The sequence below is a fragment of the Crocodylus porosus genome, unplaced genomic scaffold (genome assembly GCF_001723895.1).
Source record: "Crocodylus porosus isolate Cpor-Errol unplaced genomic scaffold, CroPor_comp1, whole genome shotgun sequence".
NCBI lineage: Eukaryota > Metazoa > Chordata > Crocodylia > Crocodylidae > Crocodylus > Crocodylus porosus.
Window position 1 is genome coordinate 66,167,824 of NW_017728948.1, and position 15,235 is coordinate 66,183,058.

At 44.3% G+C, this 15,235-nt stretch overlaps 1 protein-coding gene across 1 annotated transcript in view; it reads right to left on the bottom strand.

The window, feature by feature from the left end:
• Nucleotides 1-15,235, bottom strand: part of MTTP (microsomal triglyceride transfer protein) — a 50,160-nt gene that overhangs the window by 28,247 nt on the left and 6,678 nt on the right. The window contains exons 2-7 of the mRNA XM_019553375.1: nucleotides 14,422-14,609; nucleotides 13,191-13,334; nucleotides 10,094-10,201; nucleotides 7,587-7,703; nucleotides 3,878-4,017; nucleotides 1,599-1,749 (exon numbers count right to left, since the gene is read on the bottom strand). Of these exons, the coding sequence (XP_019408920.1) occupies nucleotides 1,599-1,749; nucleotides 3,878-4,017; nucleotides 7,587-7,703; nucleotides 10,094-10,201; nucleotides 13,191-13,334; nucleotides 14,422-14,609 (848 nt within the window). The remainder of the gene's footprint in view (nucleotides 1-1,598; nucleotides 1,750-3,877; nucleotides 4,018-7,586; nucleotides 7,704-10,093; nucleotides 10,202-13,190; nucleotides 13,335-14,421; nucleotides 14,610-15,235) is intronic.

Here is a 15,235-nt window from a genome sequence, read left to right on the forward strand (position 1 = left end):
TCTCATCTTACAAATGAGTATGGACAAGGCAGGGAGATGCTGTGGCTCTGGATGGGGTCAGTGTGGCTCATGTGGAAAGTAGGGAGAGCATGGGAAAGGCATGCACAGTATGGTGGGAGCATGGGGGGAAAAGGCAGCAGGGGGTATGGAGGAAGGGAGCAAGGTGAGGTGGGGAAAGGGGCACATGGAACATGGGGAAATGGCACAGGGGAAGGGACATGTAGCATGAGAGGAGTGCAGTTCAGGGGAGAGCACAGAGGAAAGAGAGTGTGGTGTAGAACCATGGAGAAGGGACTCCGTGTGGGGTGGGAACACAGAGGGAAAGGGCAGTGGGAAGGTTTGTGGGGGAAACAACATCTAGAACAAGAGAGCAAAAGGAAGGGGAGTGTGGGGGAAACATGGGGAAGGGTTATAGAATGCAGAGGGAGCACAGGGAAAGGGACATGGAGCACAAGCAAAGGGCTTGTGGGGGAGTGCAGGAAAGAGGCATGGGGAGGATGCATGGGGAAAGGGTACATGGTGCTGGGGGGAGCACAGGGAAGGGACACGCGCAGGAGGGTGAGTGTTGGGAACAATGAGGTGGAAGTGGAGTGTGGAGCGAGAAGAGCACATAGAAGGGGCATGCAGTGCAGGAGGAGTGCAGGAAAAAGGACATGGGGAAGGGGTATGTGGAGCCCCAACCCCAACTAGAGCTGGAGGCTGAAGCCAAAGCAGTCACTGTTGCCTGAGCTAGCTAGATGCTTCATGCCCCCAGCAGACACAGCATGAGCTGCAAAGATGAGGGGGACAATCGGTAGGTGGGGGAAGGTACTGGAGGAAGACGGCTGGCAGGCAGGGAGCAGGCACAGAGGGCAAGTGGTAAGGTGGGGAATATGAGGCAGTCTACCTGCTGCTTCATCTGCCACTACTTTCCCTGTAGCAGTGGTGGGAGGGATGAATTTAAAAGGACCTTCCAATAACTAGATTCTAGACCTGATGGAAAATTAAATTAATAATTTTCCATGTCTACAATGTAATAATTGAGGGGGTCAGCTTAAATTCAGGATCATCTTAGATCTGAGTAAATATGTGATTAACATATCCATTGGCAAACATTATGACAACAGTATAAATGTTTAGGAATGAGAGTTAGTTAAAGGGTAGCTTTTACATTAAATTATGTTAGTATATAAACAAATACAATCTCAAAAAAAATTGTTGGGGGGTAGGAGTTAAACTCATCAAAAATAGGAAAGACCCCATTTTAATTGATAGAATAACAAGGCATACATTTATGGATTTACCTATAAGTTCTCAGAAATGTTGTTCTCTACTCTTTAAAAGTGTGCCCTGTACATTGGAGGGAACGTGCTATATTTTTTGAGAGTAAAAAAAAAGTTTGATTTCATGTTAAATGCAAATCTTAACTCTGCCTCAATTGTTGGGCCACTGCAGCACCACTGTAATGCTCAAAAGTTCTTGTGAGATGCTGCATTTTATATTGGTATGTTGGGAATCTCTCAGATGCATGAAATTGCACAGAAATATTTTTTTTCAAACTTGCTTTACACACTTTCCTGAACTGCAGGTAAAGGAGTATTAACAGTATGTTTACTTACTGAGGGGCAGTTTTTGCACTCAGCCTTGATGGGCTCTGCTACTAGTGGAACAGCTACATAACTTGAGTCCAATTTCTTGATAACGCTGGCAGCCTGCTTCCCAGCAATCTCTCTAGGGCCAGCTTCTGTTGACTTCAGTTCCAGCTTCTGCCTGTGCATGTGCATATTGAAAATCACTGTTAAGGCTGTGAGCACTTTGAAATAATACCAGAATCATACAAAAGATGTTATTACACTTGCCTGAACCATAGCATGTAACTCTTGAGGAGTATGCCGTCCTCATTTGAGTATTTACAGGATACTGGAAATCTTTATCCATTTTAAAATATAAGGAGGTTCTAACACTAGAGAGAATTGAAGGAAATCTACCGTGTTTCTTCAAATATGACATGTTTAAATAAAACAAACACATATATATGGTGCATCTACATCAGACACTAACTATGCAGTAGCTGAATAATACTGCACAGTAGCGCATCACAGCATCAGCAGTGCTAATATGCTACCGCACAGTATAATTCGGATACTAGACAGTAGCATCACTAAAAAGCCAGTGCTGCTGTGCAGTAACTATTACTGTGCATTTATCTGGTACTTGATTATACAAGTACAGGCAACCCCCCCTTAATGTGGTTTCACTTAGGGCGGTTTCGTTATAGCGCTAATTTAAAACACCTACCTGGTTTCACTTAGCGCTGAGTGTATTTTGTTATAGTGCGCAGCACGGACTTGGGGAGGAGCAGTGGCATCGGCGTCAGTGTCGAGGGAAGTGGTGAGTAGCAGCTGGTGGGAGCCCAGGGTCCACTTTGGCACATAGGGCTGGAGCGGGTGGGGAGGAGCAGTAGCAGAGAGAAGCGGGGGGCAGTGTGAGCTTGGAGCCCAGGCTGCTGGGACCCAGGGTGAGGTGGAAGGAGCACAGGGTCTGCTCTGGCACGTGGTGCTGGAGCAGCTAGCGGGCAGGGAGGAGCAGCGGCAGCAGCAAGAAGGGTTGTGTGGGCGGCAGGAGTGCAGAGCCCAGGGAGGGTGAGCATCAGTAGTGCGGGGCCCAGGGTGGCAGGAGTGCAGGGCCCAGGCCAATGCAAGCCAAACCCACAGAGCACCTCCACTCCCTGCAGTGATCTGTGCTGGTTATCCTGAAAGGAGTTTGCACTAGGCGAAGTGGGGCATGGGTGGGTGAGCAGCCCCACTGCTTACCCCATGCCAGAGCCCTGCTGCCTTCTCACCATAAATCCCTGGGCAGGTGGGTCCCCCAATGCCAGCAGAAGCATAGGGCCCAGGCCGGCAGGGCCCAGGGTGGGGCTGTAGGAGCGCAGGGTCTGGGCCAGCAGGTGGTGTAAAACCGATTATCTTTATTTACATTAAATCCAATGGGGAAATGAGTTTCACTTAATGCTCAGTTTTTCCAGCACCAATTAAGAGCGCTAAGTGGGGGTTGCCTGAACCAAATAAATGTGTGGTAACCACTGCACAGTAGCGTCTCGTGTAAACCCACCTATATATAACTTTATTATATGAACATGCACATCTTATATATATAAAAGTGTGTGTACATGTGCATGTGTATATAATAAAATGTATATATTTATATTTTATATACTTATTTATAATTTTATATATATAATGTGGCCTGAGGAGTCGTAGGATAATAGGAAAGTGGGACTGGAGGGGATCTCACAAGATAATCTAGTTAAGTCTGCTGCTCAAGGCAAGATCATCCCTGCAAGATCATCCCTACCCAAGTGTCAGTCTAATTTGCTCTTGAAAACGTAGCCTGTCCAATGCTTGACCATCCTCATAATCAGAAAGTTCCTCCTAATCTCCAACCTAAATTTACCTAAAGTTAGTAAAAGTACAAAGCTTTTACACACACAATAGAGGTTGTAGCCATGTGAATGTGCCTTTTTTAAATTTAAGAAATAAACATCGAACTCAGAAAATGTGCAGACATTGAAACAAGGAGATGCAATAATTAATAAATGTACAGGTAGACATAGATTTTGCCTGAAGAGCTTATGTGTTGGAGCCAGCAGCAGCCCCATTGTAGTGGTTCATTTAGCATGAGTAAAGGTTCATGTAGGTTTGTAGGAACAAACCCTAATGTGAGACAACAAAAGTGGAATAACTAATAGGGTAAAAAAAAACAAGGGAGGGAGAATGATTTAAATCATCAAGACTTGTACAGTACTATAGAGGACTTCTCCACACCAAACCATGGTTTTGAATGAAATAGACACGTTAACCTTTTCCCATTAGTAGTTGAATTTAACTTGTCAACTTACTTTGAAACTATTTTGGCATTGGTTGTTTGTCGGAAATTCAGAGACAAGACATGATTCTCCTCTGACCACACGGATTTAATAAAACTGTCTTCTATCACATAGATTGTAGCTGAGGTGGTTTTTGCACTGACATCTAAAATCTGGAAAAGAATGGAAAAGTTCTGATTGACAGATCTGGCAATCCACACACTGTATGGGCAAAACTCAACGTGGAACAAGCCCTGGTGATGGATGTTGGGGCTGGGCTTATGCCCTGCTATAGTACTCTAAAACCAGGATCAGGAGCCAGAATCTCCAGGCTTCTAAGCAAGGGACAGAAATTATACATAAACAGTATAAGCAATAGTAAAGCAATTCAAATCCGTAACGCAACAGAAGTTCAATGCACATAAACTGCTTTCAGAATGGCCGAAACCGGTTTAAGGTAAACCTGGACAGATGTTGTGTCAAACTTAAGGTGCAGACAGAAGTGCAGTTCCCAGCTGTAACTCAGAACACTTTCTGCAAAGCGTTCTGAGTTACAACATTATCCTGAACCAAACAAAAGTTCATTGTTAGTTCCAGGGGGGAGGGGAATCTAGATGCCAACTGGGAGCTTACAGCCAGGTTCCTATAGCAAGGGCCATGGCTGTCTGCCAGTGCTTGCTGTTTTCAGAATGGGAGGGGGAAAAGGCAGCAGAGGGAGCTCATTCTTGGGGCTCCCCAGTCGGTACTGAAGGATGGGGTGGGTGAATTGGAGCCCCCCCACCACCTTGGGGTGGAGACCCCAATACACCTGCCTCACCCTCCAGCAGGGGCTGAAAAAAACCCAGATCAAAATCCCCTCCACTCCCTTTCTCACCTCCCATTCTGAAAACAGTGATGGACTGGAAGCTCTGCAGACAAGTCACAGAAGATGCTACATTTTGAAACATCTTCATTTGATACCTCATGCAATGAGGGGTTAGATTCTCACCCAATCTGCTATTTTTTAAGTTGTCTACAGCCATACACTTGTGTTTGTTCACAGCTATAAACTGCTTTCTCTGGCCAGATCAGGCAAAAATTGTCACTTCTGTCTGCACTCTTAACTGATTTAGGTTAAACTGGTTTATTGCACTTCAGTCCTAGATCCCCTCCAGATTCAAGTTAACTCACAGTCCCCCAGCATCCCCAAAATGCTTTGCACCTCCTTCATATGGTGGACAGGCAAGCCTTGGCCCAGTCTGTCTGCTGCTCTAGCTGAGCAGGGAGGCATGCTTTAATGCTTCTGACCTGGGCTACTCTAGTCATGTGACTTCATTTCTAGAATAAAAAATGAGTGTGTTTTCTTGCTTATACATTCAATCAATGCATCTTTGTCTAACCTGTGAACACTGAATTGGTTTAGCCACAGGCTTTTTTTTTTTTGACTATCTGTATTGAGCCCTAGTCTCCTCTCTTGTGTGAACTCCCTCTGTGACCACTAAACAGTTGCTTCAAAATTCCTTGTTGGCAAACTGGATAATGTTTAACTGTTTCTAGTGATGACAGAGGTACTGGGAAAAGGGGGCTAGAGGAAAGATTAAAGCTGAAAAGTCCCCCCAGTAATGTGAAGATGTAGCTTAAAAAAGTCAGCCAACAGGAAAGAAGCTTCCCCAGAAGATCACAGAGTAACACCTATGAGTGAGATTTATTCCTTTAAATGCTTCAGGACCTGTTCTAATATTGTCATATTCCCATATCCTGAACATATGGTGAAAGACAAAAGTAGTCCACTACTGATCTTTTCTAGTAAACTGTTTGTAGATAACTTGAAGTCTTTGTGCTAAACTTGAAAATTAGGAACTTTGACCATGAGCCAGAAGCACCCTTGTATTTCTCTGATATCTGGATTTGGAAAGGATCAGTTGCACTCCCTGGTTAAGCTATAGTGCCCTCAGCGCACCTCTAACCTGCTCTTGATCACTCAAAAGGGCTGTTATGTTAGCTAGGGATCACTGGAGTGCAGCAGTGCTCCTCTTCTCTCTACATCTACAAGAAACCTATGTCATGCCAGGGGGAACCTTAGTTGCATGACCAATAAGGGAGGGGAGCATGGGGGCAGCCTTTTTGGTAGGCATGCCACAGAGGAAGCCTCACGCCTTCCCTGAGTGCCACTCCAGTCCCCTTCCCCTGCCAGTCTTGTGCTCTTGTGCTCCCTGTCGTACCTGTCTCTGTGTTCCCTGCTTCTTCCCCAGTCTGCCATGTGCCACCCTAATGCAACTTTTGACACACATGCCATGGGTTGGCTGCTATTGATCTATAACGTGCTATCCTTGCCTGTCTTAAATTTAAATCACCAAAGTGATGCAGCAAAAGGGTCAAAATCAGGGGTCAGGCTTTGGCCTTTCATCTAGAGTTTGTCCTAAACAATGCCATTAAATAGTTGGAGATGGGTTTACAGTTATGACTAATGCTCAGAATTTATAAAAACATTACCAACACAGAAAAAAACAGCAAGTAAATGAAACCACAAAGAAGAAAGGGCAACATTCTACAAGTCTTCTGCAAGTAAAATACTCTCTAAGCCTAAGTACAGATAGTCAAAAAGCCTGACATTGAATTGATTCAGTCTTTGCAGGTTGGTCTAAGCTGCACACATTAAATTGAAACAGAAGTGAACAGACATTTACCTTTGATTCAGAAAATGCAGCCACACGCCTGCAGTGGCTCAGGCCAGAAGCTGGCGGGGGCGGGGGGGTGGTGCTAAAGCACGGCTCTCTGGCACATAGCCAGTATGGGCTGTGTGTTCGCTTCCTCTTCCTGCTGGCCCTGAGGTCTCCGGGATTTGTAGTCCACAATCACAGCAGTGGGACGCTGCAGGGTTGCTTATCACTTTTTTCCTGCTTCCAGGTGCCTCTGAGATTTGTGGTCCACAGTCACAGCCAGCAGTAAGCTTGAGCGAAGGGAAGGGTGTTTAATTCCCTTTCCTAGCCCCAGCCCCCAGCCAGGGTTTGCCTGGGGGGGCAGTCTCCCTTTGCAGACTGGGCTTGTCCCCTCCTACTCCCTTGTCAGCCAGCCCTCACTGCTCCGGCTAGGAAGCAGAGGGACAAGGCCAGCCCTGCTCTCTGGAAAAGACAGCACAGCCCAATCCAGGGCTGCAAAATTCTGGGGTGCCAGGGGACTGTGATTTAACTTGAATCAGGAAGGGGTCTTGAACAAAAGTTTCATAAACCGGTTTGACCCAAATGAGTTAAGTCTCATACTACATTCAACCAGGTTTATTTTAAACCAGTTTCAGCCATTTTGAAACCACTTTATGTGCACTGAGCTTCTGTTCTGTTACAGGTTTAAACCAGATTCTGATCAGTTAAATTGGTTTATGTATAACTTCTGTCCCAAGCCTAAGAGTCAGGTCTTCAAGTAAATTCTCATGGTGCCTTTGCCTTCCACTGAGCTAGGATAGGTAACACAACTGGGAGATATACCTCCTGTTTTATATTTTTGGAGTAATGCATATGGTATTGTGAGGTAACACAGTCTAGTAACAGTGTCTTCCTGTAAAGTATGCTGTTTGAGGAAAGGTATAATGAGAGCAGCTTTTAGATGAGGTAAAATAATGTATATTAAAATGCCTTCCATTGTTCACCTCTGTCTATCAAAACATTTAGACAAACATCAAATAAAAGACTAGTGATGACTGACTCTTAATTTTTAGATCTCTGTCTGAAACCTGCTACCTGTATTTTTTTAAGTAGCCATATTATACCTGGTGGTAGCTGGTAAATCCTGTCTTCTCTATTTCACAGGTGTCCACGGCTTTAATCTTAGTCACCTGATCCTGTCGAGCCTGGTAAGTAACATTGCATTTCCCAGAGACATCCACCTTAGAAAATGGAAAAAAAAGTATTTTGAATGTCACCCATTTCTCTTTTGCTCTAATACTGTTTTTGACATTTGTTTCTCTCTCTTGCTTAGGTTACTAACAGACTTGTAGGATTCTGAAATGGCATATATATATATGGGATACTGAAAAACGTCTAAAGGGACAATTACCTGAAAGAATCTATTAACTTGTAGGGCAAACTCCAAAGGTCATTGGTATTCCCTCTTTTTGGTGCTTTTGTGAAAGGGTGAACTGCTTGACTTTCATTTGGAGTTGATTATTTACTGTTTTGGAGATAAGGCAGCTAGCTGCTGGTTTTATCTTTATTTGTACACATTGTTTTAACTGAGAGTCTTGGATGGGCAAGGTTTATTTCTGCTGAGGCACACATGAAAATATAAAACAAAGAGGAGTGTAGAAACAATGGGGTACCTATACAAATACTTCATCATGTTCTAATTAGAATGCATCAGAGCAGACTTGATTAATTGAGTCTGCTCCACATTCTATATGAATGCAGTAGCTTTGCCACAGCATCATGTGTATAAGCTTCCATGGGTTTACAAATGGTTGCTGGGGCACTTTAACCAAAGCTTATTAAATGATCTTTAGTTAAAGTGTCTGGCAGCCATCTTTAAATGTTTAGGGGCTTAATGCATGTGATACTACAGCATTATCATTAGAGCAGCTCCTTGGGAACCACTCCAATTAAAATCCTCCTCTCCCCCTCCAAGCACATGTATAGGCACCCAATGGACTCAAATGGCACTGTGCTGGCTTGTGCAGGTGTGTATATGGGCAAGACTCTGGCACTGTCTGTGTTCAAAATGGCATGAATGTAGCTCAACTGATTCTTATCCAGAACAGCAGCTTTCTGCTACAACTCACAGCACTTTGCAGAGAGCACTACGAGTTGCAATGATTCCCCAGACCCAACAGAAGTTCCCTGATGGATCTGGGAGGTGGGGATTCCAGCTGCTTGTTGGGAGTATGCTGCCTTGTCTTTGTAGCAACACCACTCCCCCATCCCAGCCAGGACACTGTTTTCAGAATGGGAGGGGGGAAGGGAGCAGAGGGACCTCATTCCTGGGGTTCCTTAGCTGGCACTGAAGAGTGGGGTGAGTTGATTGGAGCTCCCCCACCTCAGGGGGTCTCCAATCCACCAGCCCCACCCCCCAAGTACCAGCTGAAAAAACCCCAGACCAAACTCCCTCCGCTCCCTTTCCCCCTTCCATTTTGAAAACAGTGACAGCCTGGGAGCTTCACAGACACAAGTAACAGAATGTGCTCTTTTCTGCAGCATGTTCATCTGAACCCTCTGCAGCTGTGCACTTTTGTTTGGTCACAGCTGTAGACTACATTCTGGGCCCAGATCAAGCAAAAATTGTCACTTCTTTCTGCACTCTAAAGCAGGGGTTTTCAACCCTTTTTAAATAAGTGTACCCCTGGTGGCCAGACCTGGAGCAGGGGGGGAGGAGACAGGGTGGCACCTGGACACAGAGCGGAGTGGGGAGGAAGGTGGCACACACAGAGCAGTGGCGGTGCGGGGTGGTGGATGGCAGTGGTGGCTGCTGTTTATGAGCTCTCCTAACCTCCCCCACACTGTCCAGCCAGAGGGGAGCGGCTGCCCTCGCCCCCAACCTCAGCCCTGTTCCTGGGAGGCAGTGGCAGTGCTCGGTCTCTGCCTGCCTGTGCATACCCCCTAGGGCCTTCCCAAGTACCCCCAGGGGTAGCCATGCCCCCAGTTGACAACCCATAAAGAATCAAAAACATTCTAACTTGTGGTCTTTCTGCATTCTTTGCAACAAAAAGAAATTGCTATATTATTTTTCCATAATCAAAAAAAAAGTGAAAGCTCAGAGCTGTTTTGTCCAAGGAGTGACTTGAGTCAAATGAAGGGTTTCTTGAGTCTAATGAGAATCATTGGTATAGCTAAACGTATTATTTTAAATAGATGTAGTTAAACCACCACTAATGTTGTATGTAACCTCTTAATTTTATTTAAAATTATCTTATCAATTTAATATAGTTTTGTCAAGAATCAGCTGAATCAGAATAACTTAAATTATATCAGTATAACGTCACTTACATTAATTTAGCTTAGTAAAGAGTCAAATTTGTAAATGAGTTTTAAATCAAGGAAAGATTTTCCACACAAAGATTGCAGATAAGGTTAAACTGGTGCAACCTGGAACATAGACAAAGACTGTGTCAGCAAAACCTCTCCAGATAAACCTCTCAGCCACAAGGTCAAATGTGAACAAAGGACCAGCCTCTGCCATGATCTTCACTACTTTTGAAATCAGTGGTAGTCATGCATGCATTCTAGGACACCAGTGTCCCTGCCTATAAATTTGATTACCAGTATTTTGCTGGAGGCAGTACCATACCTCACGGACAGCACCTGAATGCAGCTGCATCTGAAACAAGCTAGCCAGACCTCTCTTGAGATTTTGAATTACTGGAGGTTCATTTTGATATGAGTAGAAGTTTTTAACCTGTAGAGAAAAAAGCAAAGATATCATAAACTTGTAGCTGGTTTTCAGAGAAGCTGTGTGTAATATCCCTTGCAAATTGTCTTCTAGTTTCCAGAGTTCAGCTGAAAAAAACAGCTTTGTGCCTATTATCAGACCTGATTCTGTATCCTCCCACAAGCAAAATGCCACTGACTACATGATCCAGTCCATAACACAAGAGGATAATGATGTCTTGAGCTCTGGCAATAGCTAACTAAAGCCTTGCTTTAATGAATATCCTTCCTGTGCATTAGTGAGAGAAAACCTAGAAGGGAAATAGGAAACTAAATATATCATCAGAAGTGGATCAAATTAAAGAACTCTTCTTTATGAAGATGAGGAGTAAAATGCCTTGTGGCTTCACATGTCATAGTAATTATTCCCTCCATACTCCATTCTGTTATACATCCACTAGATACTGTACTTTAGCTACAGGTCACAATAAGGCAGAATTAATCATAGGGAAGTCAGGTAGGAGAGATTGTTATAACGTGTCAGGAATGCTGCAACCTTTGAACCGCCATGGAGCCTTTTTCTGGGAACAAAAGACTTTGCACCTCCAGTCTTGATTTAAGGAGCTGTAAAACTGTACTTTTCCCTAGATACTGTAAGTGTAATCAGTATGTTATCTCTGTGGTAGCCTTGCAGCATTGGAATAGGCATGAGTGAGGAGGCACTATCATTGTGACAGGGAATAAAGCAGCATGCAGGTTGGCAATGGAGAAGTTCCGCACACTGTATGAAAAAAACATCTTTAATACTATATCGCAATAGTATCTGCCAACACATTGGCAGAATATTGGGCACAGATGTATTTAAACTGTGTTATATTGATACTTTAATCTTAGTTTGGGGATGTGTACAGCTGAGAGCCAGTGTTGTCCTGTTTCTTTTTATGCATAGTTAATCTGATGACAGGGCTCGATTTGAAATTTCTTGAGCAGGCATCTGTAACTGGGTGTGCCAGACTGACAGCCAGTGTGTGTGGCTGGTCCCTATTTACAGCTTTAGGTATCCTATTGGGACAGATGGTCACACCCTTTACTCAACTGTATTGGAGAGTAAAAGGGAGTGACTCCTATTTCTCTTCCTTTCCTACTGCTGCATACAGCTTCCCCACATATTTTCCCCTGATGAGCACTACTTAAGGCTGCAGATTGGAGAGAAGGGCCTGCTCACTTGATACTTTCTACAGTAAGGAAGTGGTTGGGGAGAGAATGGTGAGGAAGGAAGTGATGGTAGCCCTGGCTCTGCCCTCCCTGCTCATTGGCCAGGGGAGCTGAATAGGCACACACGGGAAAGCAAGTTGTTCCACAGAAGTGGAAGAGGAGTACTCCTCAGTGGCATTCTGGAAATATCTGTAACACTCAGTTATGCTACCAAGCAATGCTGTACTTCAATACACCACATCTCACACATGGTACCTTCTAGACCGGAAGTAGCGTGGCTGGCTTAATGCTCAAAGTATATTGGGTCAAGGCCACCATAGGGCTTACACAACTTCCAGTTTGGGGCTCGGTGTGCAAGGAGTGGGTGTGGTGGTTTTCAGTATGGTGCTGCCAGGTACCGTATGTGCACAGTACAGTCATGCTCTCTTGGTTGTACTTTGTCCTCTGGGTGCTCCTGTGGCAGTGGAGCTACCCTATAAGTAGGACAGATTGTAAAAGGATGATCCAGGTCTGGGCAAGGGGGAAGAGAAATGTGAGGCATATTAACACACACATTACTTGGTTTCAGGTTTTTTTCCCCCTGATTCCTGGTAAAATTTGGTGGTTATAGAAACCGAACAAAAGATTTTAGTTTTTCCCACATCAAGATACATTTTCTAACTCTTCTGGTAACCAATGGAGATGGTAGGTGCTAATGTAAAGTCATCAAAGAAAGTAGTTGTCTGAGAGAGCAAGAGATAGAGTTTGGTTGGCTCTAATAACAGGTATAGAGTCATACAGAAGATGCCATGCACAATGCAAAAAAGTATGTTTCATTGGTCCTACCTGGGAACTTTGAGTATTGTTGCATGTGACACTTAGCACATGCTAGCTGGACTTATAACACATAACACAAGCATTGGAGCAGTGAAGCATGTGCTAAGTGCCATTATAGTATAATAAAATTAGGCCTTTTCTAGTGAGAAGTATTTCCAGATCATCTTACCTATTATGTGATGATTGAACTGCTCCATGGAGGTAATATGATTAGAGGACTCCAGTGTGGTGGTGGGGGCAGGGGAGCCTGGCAAAGCTGTATATTGTGCTGCCAGCCTCCTTATCACACTGGAGACTTGAACCAGCAAGGCTCCAGTGTGGCTGGGTTGGGGCAGTGGGAGCCTGACAAACAGCTTTGTTGGGCTCCCTTCCCTGCTCCCTGCAACTATACCAGAGCCTTGCCAGTTCAAGTCTCCAGTATAGTAAGCAGGCTGAGAGCCAGACGAACAGCTTTGTCAGGCTCCCTTGCCAGTTCAAACCTCTGGTGCAGTAGGGGGCCTGTAAACAACACTGGCACGATATGGGAGCCAGTCCCAGCCCCTGCACCACACTGGTGCTGGTTTTAGGCTCTGGTGTAGTATTGCAATCTATATGTAGACTGTAGTGTGCAATAATATGCGACTTCTCAGAAAACTTTCCAAGTCACATTAATGCATACTATGATCTAAATACAGAGCGTGCTAAGTGCTTTGTTACATAGTCTGGAATGCATTATTTTGGCACATTTCCTAATGAACTGTTTACCTACATACAGCTGTAGCACATTCCCTTAACACAAGAAAACAGGGGCTGAGGAGGCTCTATACATCCTCCCCACAGGGACCCCAAGTAAGGACAAATCAGTCATGCCCTAAATAAGTGTATTTTGTGTGGAAAAATAAGACAACTCTAAACAGATTGAATCATCCAATTTTGAAGCCTACAAGAAATTACTTGATTTAGGTTTCCTCAAGCAATATGGATGAACTTTAAAGACAAGGCCTTACCTTTCCACGGAGCAGCTGAAGAACTACTGGCCTTTGTAAAGCTGCCAGATAGTCTTTTCCAATGATATTCTCTGTGTTTTTTCTTTTAAAAATGTCTTTGGCTGCTGGACGTTCATTCACATTTTCAACTTTAACATCTCTGATCTAGAAAAGTAAAAGCAAAGTAAATGAACAGATAACATAGGGAGCAATCTGGCAAAATCACCTCGTTTTTTTTATATGGACCAATTTGAATGGTTGGGAAAGACAGGACCCAGGACACAGCTTTAGGCCTGCCAGGACCCACCACTGGGAGAACTGATTAGTTTGTTCGCATTGGAGCCTTTGTAGACTGAGCACATTTGAAAAGTTTGGCTGATTTATTTGGGTGCCTACATGGGAGCTGTTAGTTGCTGAGTTCTTTTGTAATTCTGGTCTGTGATGTTGCAGTCCTGTCCTGGTGAAGTTATAGTCGCTCACCCACAGCTCAACTGAGGCAACTACTTTTAGCTGGTGAGACTCAGGTAAAATGGCAGACCTCACTGGTGTGTGAAACTCATTTTCTATAATGAAGCGCATGCCAACAAGAAACATTTCTCAAGCTCTATCTGCCTATCCAATGAATTAAACGGAACTTGCTAAAATATATTTGTTGGTGTCATCTGGGGACTTTTAATATTGGTCAGATGTAAATAACTGTTCAGTAAAGCTGCTAGATCTTCTTAAAGACAGATCTTGGAAAAAGAAGTAGAATTGGTCTACTGCGCTTTAAGTGTCGCGTGTCGACATGCCTGCAGAAGCACAATGGAAGACATATCATGGATTCAAAAATAGCAAGGGACTACTTAAATCAGTGAGGCCAGTCTTTTTAGCAAGTGTGCCGAAGATTAGCCCCCACACCCTCCCCAAGTGCTGCTTCAATCCCCTTCCCCTGATGGATGTACTCTTCACTTTCTGTTCCCTCCCCTATGCTCCTTGCCTGATTGCCACTTTGCTTTCTTCTTCCCTCTCTATCTGCCACTGTGCAGTCTGCCTCATCCCCAAGCTACCCTATGCCACACACAGAAGCTGCCCACGCCCCTCATAGCCCCATGCTCTAGGTTGGCCACCCCATCGCTTCAAACGTTTTGTTATAGCACACTTTTGGTAAACGCTCTCTCTACCACGTGTGTCACACCATGGAATCAGACTGCTGTGTAAAACGTTTTAAGTAATTTGTCTGTTTATATGCTTTAGCTTAAAAAATGCTTACCATAATTTTGATCAGCTGATCATCATCATTGTTGGGGTTTCTCCATACTAAGTTGACATCCACACTAGACAAAATACGGTAGCCTGCGCTATCCTGCAGTGATGCTTTTACCCTATTGATAAACACTTCAGTTGAATAGGTGAATTTGTATAACTTGTCATTATTTAATCTTGGTCCAGTAGTATGCCCTGTTTGGAAAGAGGGAGACAAGAAATGTATATGGCATCATTTTAGAAATCACCACAGACACAAATAATCTGTGCTTTTCTCCAAGAGCCATGCAAATTCAGTTTAGAATGACTAGGGCTTTTCTATCTAATGAACTATTTGAGACCAGATCTTGAAGCATACAGACCCATTGATTTTGATGGAGCTAGTTTTGTACGAAAGGTAATGAGGATCTGACCTTAGTCTGTAGGACTAGAATGCCCTTAACCCATTTTGATTGTACCCAGAGATAGAAGAAATACTTGGGGCCAGACTTTGCCCTTTGGATGTAGTAAAAAAATAATGCAGAGTGAATTGCGAATCCAAAGATTTCTCAATCTGTAAAACTGCTAACGGAAAGGTGCAAAGTACCCTGCTCTCCCACAGGAGAGAGTGTGGGGCACTTGCAGTATCATATCCCTCACATCCAGCATGGCTTGGAATCACAGACTCATAGAATCACTGAGTCGGGAGGGACCTGGACAGATCATCGAGTCCGACCCCTTGCCACGGGCAGGAAGGAGCACGGGGGGGGGGAGGTTATAAGACCCCAGCCAGGTGCCTACCCAGTCTCCTCTTGAAGATCTCCAGGGAAGGTGAGAGCACC